This window comes from Toxoplasma gondii, chromosome Ib, assembly GCF_000006565.2.
Source record: "Toxoplasma gondii ME49 chromosome Ib, whole genome shotgun sequence".
Lineage (NCBI taxonomy): Eukaryota > Apicomplexa > Conoidasida > Eucoccidiorida > Sarcocystidae > Toxoplasma > Toxoplasma gondii.
The window spans coordinates 1,006,727-1,017,424 of NC_031468.1; the positions used below are offsets into that span (position 1 = coordinate 1,006,727).

At 52.7% G+C, this 10,698-nt stretch overlaps 2 protein-coding genes across 2 annotated transcripts; both read right to left on the reverse strand.

The window, feature by feature from the left end:
• Positions 1-1,402, reverse strand: TGME49_209045 (hypothetical protein). Its single transcript, XM_018779444.1, has 2 exons — positions 928-1,402; positions 1-455 (listed from the first exon to the last, which is right to left on the reverse strand). The coding sequence occupies exons 1-2, from the start codon at positions 1,063-1,065 to the stop codon at positions 234-236; spliced, it is 360 nt and encodes a 119-aa protein (XP_018638461.1). The 5' UTR covers positions 1,066-1,402; the 3' UTR covers positions 1-233.
• A 1,728-nt stretch (positions 1,403-3,130) lies between these two features.
• Positions 3,131-10,187, reverse strand: TGME49_209050 (Tyrosine kinase-like (TKL) protein). The gene is made up of 3 exons (XM_002369624.2): positions 5,902-10,187; positions 5,292-5,511; positions 3,131-4,888 (listed from the first exon to the last, which is right to left on the reverse strand). The coding sequence occupies exons 1-3, from the start codon at positions 8,431-8,433 to the stop codon at positions 4,686-4,688; spliced, it is 2,955 nt and encodes a 984-aa protein (XP_002369665.1). The 5' UTR covers positions 8,434-10,187; the 3' UTR covers positions 3,131-4,685.
• Between the last annotated feature and the right edge of the window lie 511 nt (positions 10,188-10,698).

The window sequence follows — 10,698 nt, forward strand, 5'->3', positions numbered from 1 at the left end:
AGTTTCAGATAAATGACATGCGAACACTCGGACAAACTTTCACAGCTAAAAGTGTTCAATTTCAATATCCTCCGACATTAAGGTTGGGAATGACTGTAGCACCCCAGAAATTCCACATCGGTTATATTCTAGGCGTAATGTATGTATTACTGTTGTCACGCGTATGAGCGTATAAAAGGTTTCCTTGTCTTATTTAACGATCGTCTCAAGGGACATCTAACATCAACGGACTTCTAACCTGAGCTCCGTATATTAACGTCGCTACAGCACGTCTCGACAAGATATTCGAGACATTTCTCGGAAAAGGCTGCAGCATGCGCGAGGATCGACTGGCATCCAAAGATCTCGACTTCAGCTGGTCGCGGAGGTTCTGGCTGGTCTGTGTCGGACGATCTCTCGGAGTTAGGTTGCTTTGCAGTGTTATCGTCTTCCGCTGCTATAGCAAGCTCCAGGGACTACAAAATATTACACACCCACACACAACGCACCACACCCCATATTTGCTTGGATTTTTGGCAAAGGCTAAGAAGTGAAAACGGTATTCGGAAGAAGGAAACTATTCAATTCGAGACCCTGGTCTATATCGATGTCGAAATATTGCTTTTTCTTGAAGAATCAGAGTACCTTGTTTCGGGAAGCCAGGATTCATGTCATCTTGTGGTAACTTCCCAAAACTAGACACAGACACAGAAAATTGGAAGGACTATGCGTTCTGCTTGTGCCAGACTTTTGGGGGCGTGGTCCGACACGCCACAACACCATCCTGTTTTAAAAAGCGGTTTTTCGTCAGCTAGACTTCTTCCAGAGGGCTGGCCGCCACAGAGGGTCTGCGCCCACCCATGTGGTTCCTGTGAAACAGTTGCCGACATTCTTGTTGGAAAGACCGTTCTCTTCCGGTGAAGAAGGCCCTGTTGATTATTTTTTTACCTTCACGAAACCTTCAAAATCATTGTCTTGAATGCATCCAAACACAGTGCTCCAGAGGTCGGCGGAGGGGCTCTCTGGGGTGACGTAGAGGGCGTGCCGTCTGTGAGCACCCAGATAGTCTTCTGCTTCAGTTCCCATTTTTCAGCTCTTTGGAAAACACATGTTCTCTAACAGCCTCGGATAGTACCCCCTGCAGATCCAGAATGGGCAAAATAGGGTTGGCGATACAGACTGCCGATGAGGTTTGGCCGTGCTTCTGCAGGGTAGATCCCTCAAAGGCCAGGGCATGTTACGCATCCCTCAGGGACTCCGTAGGAGTTGCATGGACAAATCGGTGATGGTCTTGCGAGGTAACTAAACAGCGGCAACAAGCATACTTCATGGTTTGTACAAAATGCTTCTATAGCCTCCGGCAAAGAAGATAGTCAACTGGATGCCAAGTCGGTCATGGCAAGAAGAGAAGAGCGGGAAAGTCGCTTTGTTTCACGGGCGAACAAAAGAAGGACTACACTTTTGTTCCGTCACACAAACCGTGTGAGAGCTGCCTCGAACGACGCAGAGAGCGTAACTGTTTATCTTCCAAATGACAGAAAAAGGCTTCTAAGTATGTCCATCGTAAAGAGAACAGATTGGTGATCACTGCGTTCTGTGTACGTATGGAATCAGACACCGAGACGTATACTGAACACAGTTTGCACATAACCACACACGCAACCTGGATTTCAGGATTGACTTTTCCCCGTTCTAGCAGTAGATGGCTTTGTTGCGTTTCTCTTCAGTCATCATTCGAGGGTGCTGAGGAAGCGACCGGCCTCAACGTTCTATAGCATTTAAGCATGCATTTGCATTCCAGAGACAGAAAACAACCCACACCCGTCCTTGGAGCCAATATCACTACACCGTTGCCTTATATCATCTGAACCCGCAAACATTGGTTCACGAATACGTTTCATTTCCAAGTAAAGACCCGCATTCGTGTCTGAATGTCACCTGATATCCCCTGAACACACCAGGGAAATGTTGCACGAGGGTCAAGAGAGAAGCCAACGGTAGAATGTGGTTTGCGTGGTCTCTATGAATCTTAATCAACTCATTCACGCGGGTCTTTGCTCGCTTGGATCCTGGGTCCTTGTAGTTTCAAGGTCTTCCCTCGGTATGAAGCCGATCTTGTCGTCCCTATGTTTTCTAGGAAGATGACACATTTTCGTTCAAGTGCGCGTTGACTGGGTGTTTGTCCGTCCTTTTGAACAATGTCACGGCAAAAGCAGTTCAGGAAACACTTTGTGCCTCGAGGGTAAAACACACCAAAAGCAACTTTACGGAACGAGCTCGTCGCTTGTTTGGCGTGGGACGAGGGCCCCAGTGGACTTCGCGAGCACCTCGTGAAAAATAGCTCTTGCCAGCTGCGGTTTCGGTTTTATGAATAGGCTTCACAGGACAAATCGAAGCAGACATATAAGTTCACTCCACCTTAAACTACGCGCTGTTTTGGGCCCCCCACCTCCAAACTGGAAAAAAATGCTACGACGACTCTGGTGTTCACTAGCCGTTTGCTCGTCATGTCGCGCCCCAATCGCAATGTAAATTCAAGGTTTTCTGATTCCTGATGCTTCAATGAACAAAACTTCTCGCGTCACTTTCACAATGGAATTACACTGAAATGCGTATCACGTAGTGCAATTATTTCCCTGCATCTCCGCAAAAAATGGTGAAGACCCTACAACTATCGGAGCATACGTCTACCTCGTACATAACAAAAAAGCTCCCACATACCTGCTCTGCGAGGCGCAGCGGAAATACACGAGCATGCAATGCGAGCGATCCCCCAGCGACGGCGGAATTGCCTCGTGCCTTGAAACGGGTGGCATAGCGACCCTCTGTTCGACCCGTGTTCTGGAAATATCGCAGGACTACAATTTCCGGGTTCCTTGCAAATCACGTGACGCCGATTTTGGGGTCTTGTTTGCTATAGCGACGTTGTGTCTGTTGATGGAGTTCGCTTCTGCATCAGACCGCCACTTCGCGATACTGCACTCGATGAGTTCCCAGATGGATCAAGGCTGCATGTACGAAGTTACGCCTTTTACCATAAACCTCCTGTGTCGTTTGTTGGTACTCGTCTAACGGATGCTAGTGCCCATGTTGCCACAAAGTCCATCGGACGTTTGCTCCGCTGTTCAGCTGGATTTCCCAATTCACTCAGTAGCTCAGGTCATTATCAGTGTTTGGACAAGGTTGGCACCGAGGAATGCAGCAAGTTCTCTGCCACGAGATGCAACATGCTGACTACGTGCAAAGGCAGCTACTGCCTGGTGTAAATAAGTGACAACGCAGAAAGATGCGCACCGCTTACGATGCGTGTCGCCAGATATCACATCGATGCTCGGCGCCTGCGGATCGCTTCAGCACATAGTCCCAGTTGTGATATCTACACTGCAGAATGCAAGGATTCATAGATAAGTATGCACCTTTGATGTAACGCTGCCCAACACGCATTCTCAACCAGAGCACCGCGCCGCGGACTGTTCTGGAGCGGTGCGCGGTAGAGGGTACCCTTTTCAAAACATTTAGTGTTGCAAGGGTATAGTCTATACACGCATGCATCTTATATACTACGAAGCTGCCACCCACCGACGCAGGAACTAAAAGCGGGCACGCATAGCTTTGAGGGTCAACTCACGAGCTCCTTGCCAAAACAAACATATGAATCGGAGAAGATGTCCCTCGCGTGTGCCGAATGGCAACGCGCTGCCTCAATGACACAGATCGCCACGGCGTCTGGCATTTGAAGGCACTGTTCATCCGTAGCAAATGAGCGAAAAGCCACAAAAGAAATTGGGGGATAGTGCACAAACTGAAACAACTGAACACAATTCTTCACAAGCGGGGTCGTCACCACAGCGTGGGATGACACAAATTGACCTCCCGCGTCACGCGGGAGCAGACTGCGAGCTTGCCGTGGTTTTATACACAGAAAAGATCGGTACTCCATTCTGTCGAAACGTGCGTCAACTGACGGCCACTACTTTTCGAGCCACTCATCCCAAATTGTCTCTGATTTTGTGCTTAGCTCTCCGTGAGGCTTACGCTTAAAAAACACGAAAAACAAGTTATACAGTCGTGGGAGAGCAGGCTTGTCGTTCCGTGACGGGCACTCAGCTGACAGGAGCGCAGGCGATCGCGAAGCACGATGCTTGCTGGCTCTGTCCCCCGAGAGCTAGTCGTCCTTCACTCACAAAAAAATCCCCTCAACTCCCGCTCGTAGATTCATTACAGAAGCTTACTGCTGCGACAACGTAACATACATATCCCTCGACAAAAGGAACTGAACAGGGAAGATCTCGACAAGCACACGCTCCCTCTCTGCACTGAGCAAGGCAGTCTTCTCCAGAAGAAAACTGCTCGTAATTTCGAAACTCGACTGTGCGTTTTAAAGCTGTCATCTAAGAATGCCAGCACGCGCCTCCGAGATTCGCCGCGCTAACTCTCCAATCCCGCGTCTCAAGACTTTTGTTGCATTTCACAAGCTACACGGCAATTCGTGGACGCCAATTGGCTTCGCACGCCTCGTCGAGAGCATTTTGTTTGTTTGCCTTTACTGTTCGGCGAATTGTGGATCCAGTTGATCGGCTGCACCGGTGAAATAGTCTAGCTTCCACGCACGGCACACACAATTTCCGTTTCGTTTTTTCATCTGGGATTTTTTTCGGGAGGCACATGACTGAAAACAGGCACAAGTTCGCGTGCACTAAGCTACTCTACTTGACTCGTCGTGTGTTCATTCCATACGCATTCAAGTCACTTGCAGTAAAGAGCTCGAGAGTCCTTGCAATCTCCAGAGCCGATGGCCGCTCACGCGGGGACCATGAGAAACAACGTTCGAACAGTCTCCTTGCTGCAGGGTGGAACCACGAGGGGACGGCGGGTCGCATTCTCTTGCACATGATTGCGTCAATCACACCTGCAAAAGTACACACGAAAACTTGGATGTATATGTTGGAAGCTAACTTACCGACCGAACAACCCCTTTCTTTGAAACACGTTTCCCTCCCCGCCGTCAGTCTTTTCAAGAAGTCTCGTGACTTATTTTATGATCCTTATCAATAAGAGCATGCCACCACTGTCCAAATGTTCACTGAACACACGTTAAGCACTGAACACCCTGTGGGGTTGCGACTCTAAACAACCTGAGTCATCAAATGCCATGTGAGCGTCGTCGCCTTTCCCCCCCCCCCTCCCCCCATCCCAGACACCCGGCATCTACTCGGAAATTGTTACTCTACCATCTGCACCTAACGACAAATGCCAACTGTGGGCACTCCGGGACAGAAGCCCGGCTGATCGCCTGTTCGCTGAAATCTTACCGTCGTTAGAGTGGATTTCTTCGAAGGGGATAGGACCACCAAAAATTTCTATGAGGCAACACGCAAGGCCCCAAATATCTGCTTTTTCGTCAATCAACGTCCCCGTGGCGAAACATTCTGGCGCCATGTATCTCGGCGAGCCTCCGTTGTCATCGAGGAGGAGTTTGCCACTCGCTTCCAGACTGCGAGTCTTGCCAAAATCGCACAATTTGAGCCCGCTCTGCACACAGGCAAACCCCAGCAGGGTTCAGCTTTTGGAACACTCGAGGATGTCTCACATCCACCACAGACACAATCACAGAGCGGAAACAAACGGCGAACGTGAAAGACAGGAGGCTTCCTACCGTAAGTGCACAGATAAAATAAAACCAGCAGTAGCTGTTAAACTATGGCAGCGTTTAGCGCCGTTTTCTCGCTCCTCGCTCTTTGTCACTGTGGAGACTCTCGTGAAAACCCGGAGGCGACATGCGTGCCTTTCTGCTCTATTGCGACGGGGCAGAGATTTGACAAACAGTCAACACGGCACCGCGAACTTTGGGTCCGGCTTGCTCGCTGAAGCACGGAGGCAGCTACCTAAACAGCCCTGTGAGTGTGAACGAGCCTCGCTTACCACTCCGTCTACAATGAGATTCGCCGTTTTCAGGTCCCTGTGAACCATGCGCTTTTCGTGGTGCATGTAGTGGACAGCTTGAGTGAGCTGTCGGGAGAGGACGAGACGTCTTTCCGCCGCCACCAGCACCTTGTTTTCATACAGGAGATCAAAGAGGCTGCCGCCCGGCAGGTACTCCATGACAATGCCGACGCAGCCGGGGTCGAGGCACATGCCTAAATACTTGACGATGTGAGGGTGGGCGTCCATGGCCCGGAACGAGTTCATTTCCCGTGCTATGGAGCGCAGAGCTTCCTGCGTGAGTACGCCGTGGGCTTGCTTCACAGCCACTGTCTGGCCTCGCCACGTAGCACGCGACACAGTCCCGAAACTCCCTTGACTGATTGGCGCGACGATGCAGATGTCCTTGAATGGAACGAGTTCCTTCGTCGGCAACTGGAAAACCAGTTCCCGGTGGTCTCTGCACTCCACCACGCGAACGCCAGTGTCGCGCGCGGTGAACGCGCGCAAGACGCCACCCGTGCAACTCGCCATCGCCATCAACTGCCCGCGATGCGACAACGTCGTTTTCTTCCCGCACAGCGACACTCGGAGCACATGCATCGAGACCGAACCTTCCGAGGGTTCTTGGCGGCTTGTCTCCTTTTTCTGCGAGACCGCAGGGATTGTGCCGCGGGTGAGGCAAGTCCCCGGCGCCTGCGTCGTCGACTTCGTGGCGGCCGCCGTAAATCCCGGCCGAACTTTCACGTTCGGCTTCACTTCCGCTGCATGCGATGACAACCGCGTGCAGGTGGAAGCTGCGGAGACACCGCGGACCTCTGGAGGAGGGGCGCTGCACTCGGAAGATCGCTGACCCAGCGGCGCGTCCTCGCCTTCCTTGCATGCCGCCGACTGTCCCTCCACCGCGACAGGCTTTGCCGAGATCCCTGGAAGAGGCCGCGGCGCAGCCACAAGAGCTGGTCTCGCCGCCGGTGCCGGTCCCGGCGGCCGGTTCTCCTGGTTCGCCGTTAGGAAGGCCCAGGGATTTTTGATGGCATGCTTCGGCGGGGCGCCTCGAAGGCTGACATTTCCTTGCCGCGCATCTTTAGACGACACGGCGGGCACATTCCTCTTCACAGAGGAAATGTGGATATCGCGGTAGACTCCAGTCTTGGCAAACTGGGCAGCTGCGGCCGTTTGCAGCACCCGGCGGACAGGCTGTTGCGGAGTTTGGCCACCGGACACGGGCGGCGAGACAGTTGGCGCGATTCCTGTCGCTCCTTTTGGTGGAGTTAAGAAGAACATGCCGGTGGGGAAAGGCAGAAGCGGTGCGGGCAGGCTGTGCGAGGGTTTCGACCCGCGCGGAGTCGCGGTCGGGAGATTCCCGAACGAACAGCGACCCACTTGTGCACCTGCATTCTGCACCTTCTGCGTATCGTACACGCTTTGCGACTTCACATACTGTGAGTACAGACACTCGAGGTCTGGCGTGGCCATTCCGTTCGGATCCGCGTTCCCACTCTGCCTGAAGCCGATCTTCTGCGCTTGCGGCTGCGCGGCCGAGAAAGCCACCTGGGAGCGATCCGAAGGCACTTTGGTGAAGAGGACACCGAAGCGAGGAGTCTTCGCTCCCGCCTTTACAGAGAGACATTCGTTTCCCTGCAAAGTGTCGACGCTCTCGGCCCCCGCCGCAGTGACCTGCCCGCCGTAGGTTTGCCGAATGTACTCGGCGACCGTGCGGTAACTCTCCGGGGAAAGCGGGGCAGTTCCTGCACACAGAGCGCCTTGAAAGAAGACTTCCCTCGGACTCCCTTCAGAAAAGTCAAAGTTCTCTACCGGGGCTGCAGCCTGGAGGCTTGGGGTTTCCGACCCCCACGCCCCACGAGCCTTAAGTCGGGTTCCCTCGCGGGCACCGGTGGTCCCAGTTGAGCTTGAGTGAGGATCTGCAGTGCCTGACAAAATCCCGCCAGACTGAGAAGTCTGAAGTTCGAGACTCAAAGACGAAACGATTTTCCCTCCGCTCGCTGCGTGATGTATCTTAGGCCTGCCAGGAGACAGCGGTGCTGCCTCGTTGTCTCTGGGTCTTTCCCTGTCCCCGAGGTCTTTCGATGCACTTTCCGCCAGCCGCGGTGACGGCCACCCAGCAGTGTGAGTGACGGGTGGAAACGTTGCTTTCGCGTTGTTTCTGGATGTCTTTCCGATGGCGGAAGATGGCTGCAGTTTCGTCACACACGGGGCGGGTCCTGTCTCCGGAGAGGGGTGTCGCACATCCCAGCAGGGACTGCTCAAGGGGAGGTACACCAGAGGCGCGCCAAGAGAATCTGGGTTTTCAGAGAACACACTCGTGGGCTGAAGCAGTTTTACCGGCTTAGCCTCAACGTCTGTGGCTCTTTTCCCCAAAGACTTTTCAGAAATATCTCTCAAATCGGCCGGCCAAGACCCCAGAACGCGCACGTTGTCGGCGTGACTTTGCGCGGCCGGAAAAGGCGCCTCGCAAGCGGAAAGCCGAGACACTCCGCCCGGAGGGCCTGGTGCCACACTCGTCTTCGCCATGTCTCGAATTCGAGGGTTCTCTCCCCGAAACTTCAAAGGATGCAGCGAGTTATGTGTTTCTACGTTTCAGAAAAGGGGGTTTCTATGATTTTCCGTCGGACGGACACCCGCGCGACTCTCGAGGCGATCAAGGCGCCAGCGTGCTTTGTTGCACGGGCCTTTGCCTGGGCTGTCCAGGGTACAGAACGGCTCTAAGAAAAGGGTCGAAAGAAACGTTTCTACCTCTGGCATGGGTTGTCCAAGGAAACCATTCACAACCGCGGAAGCATGTTGCCGCGCGGCGAAGCGAGGTGCCATGAAGTTCCCAAGACATCTGCGGTCAGCTACACACAACCACAGAAACACAAAACGATTCACATTCGCGACAAACCCACACAGGCGCTCTCGCAGCTCGCGTCGCTTTCACAACTTTCGGAGCTTTTACTGCTTGCGTAGCATTCATAGTTCGACCATGCTCTCAGACACACCAGTCGTAGAATTCACCCGCTCGCTGCGAAGGGCCGTCTACGCATGGATGCCTCGGCAAAGCTTCCACAAAAAACGACGCCCTGAACTTGGTACGAGAGACGGAGAAGGCGCGGCTTCGACCTGATGGTGTACTCGTCAAAGCCCAGTGTATTTTGTGAAGTTTCCCCCCGAAATTTCTGCTTTCTAAAATCGGAACCTTCACAGAGGCAGGCTGCCGATACTGATCGCTCGGAGTGCCAGGAGCAGCCTCTGCGCCTGAAAATTGTCGATGCGGAACTTCTTTGCGCGACCTAGCAAGAGGGCGAATGACACAGTTTTATAGAGCCAGAGACTCGGAAAAAACGCTGTCCGTGTGCAGGGAAACACCTTTGCAAAGTGGCTTCGTTTCAAGGATCCACAGGAACCCCGGACTGCTGGCCTTGCTAGTGCACGCGAGCTAGGCACGACCTTCTCACGCGGCACAGGTGCCACGAACAGCGCACCCTCCGGTATTTTCTCGAACTGCAAAGCCGAAGCGCAAGAGCGCCTTAGATTTCCCCGCAAATTTTGTCTGGCCAGGGAGAAAAAGGACAAGACAAAGGAAGCAAAGAATTTCTCGACCCCGACCCAACTGCTCGCACAGACTTGGCTGGCACCTTCCGGCCTCGCCTTTCCTTGGGCACCACGGCCGTGGCAGGTTGCCCCGGAATGCAAAGAATGATCCCAAGAAAACCTCTGCCACCTGAAACGCTTCGTCTGAAGCCCGGGGAACGAGAACGCAGGAAGAGAACAGAACTCTCTGCATTTCGGTCACTTTAAGACTCATCAGCTGGGGCGTTCGCTGTGAATTGGACGGTGTCGTCCGTTCTCTGTCGTGGACTCCGATGAAGCTAGCGGCGGTGGCACCACCGTTTTTTCATCGTTCGGGGTAAAAATGTTACGAGCAGCGAACTTGAAAAGAAAAGAATGCTTGACATCAAAATAAGGCACTTTTCCGGCGCCAACACTCTCCAGCCACACAAGACGCGCTCGACGAACGGGTTTTGTCAATATGCTTGTCATTAACGAATGCGCTGGCGCGAAGAAACAGTTGCAAGTCGTCACCGCCCTCACTGCCCTCCTATGCTGTGGTCATTGCGTACCGGATCCGTGTTCTACTATACTTCTCATGACCATCATGTTACGCGCGTCTCTCAGAGTGGTATGGAGCGTATTTTTGCAAATCCAACCCTCTTCTTTGAGATACGCTTCCCTACTTGCCATCAGTAAGAGCCTATAATCCTCGACGTCATGTGACCTCTGTAATTTAAAGGAACATTAGACCGAACCTGCGATGGTGAATATGTATTGGATGCTTGTATAGAAGCGGCTGAATGCCACAAAAAAGATGCGAATTTTAGGTTTTTCTCGTCGCGCAGTCCTACCACACGAGAATACGTAAGTGTATCGTGTGGGGGGCCTTCATAACTCGATGCATCCAAGAAACTGAAATTTCTCCCTTCCCGTTTCGAGTCTTCTTCTGCTGGTAAATCTCTCATCAGCCTACGACGACAGTCTAAAACTTTTGAAGACTTTTTGAGTCCCCTCTCTGTCTAAACGGGATCTAGGTCTGCTGCTTCCACTCACTGAACATGACAGTACCGTCTTTGTTTCGTAGACACAGCCGCAGGCACTCCGCTTTTACGAGAACGACTGTCGCCAATATCGTTACCACACTTACGAGATACAGACATCTGGGTCCTTTCACACGGTCGCTGTCAATGGGCAGTTTCACACCGCAACTCCACGTGTTTGTATGCTTTGTCATTAAACGCGAGG

Excerpts from the sequence above, each read along its gene's own strand:
- TGME49_209050 (XM_002369624.2), bottom strand. The coding sequence starts at position 8,433 with ATGGCGAAGACGAGTGTGGCACCAGGCCCTCCGGGCGGAGTGTCTCGG. Across the intron at positions 5,512-5,901 it reads ATCTCATTGTAGACGGAGTG|AGCGGGCTCAAATTGTGCGA; the intron begins GTAAGCGAGGCT and ends GCCTGTGTGCAG. Across the intron at positions 4,889-5,291 it reads AGAAATCCACTCTAACGACG|GTGTGATTGACGCAATCATG; the intron begins GTAAGATTTCAG and ends GTACTTTTGCAG.
- TGME49_209045 (XM_018779444.1), bottom strand. The coding sequence starts at position 1,065 with ATGGGAACTGAAGCAGAAGACTATCTGGGTGCTCACAGACGGCACGCC. Across the intron at positions 456-927 it reads ATTTTGAAGGTTTCGTGAAG|TCCCTGGAGCTTGCTATAGC; the intron begins GTAAAAAAATAA and ends AATATTTTGTAG.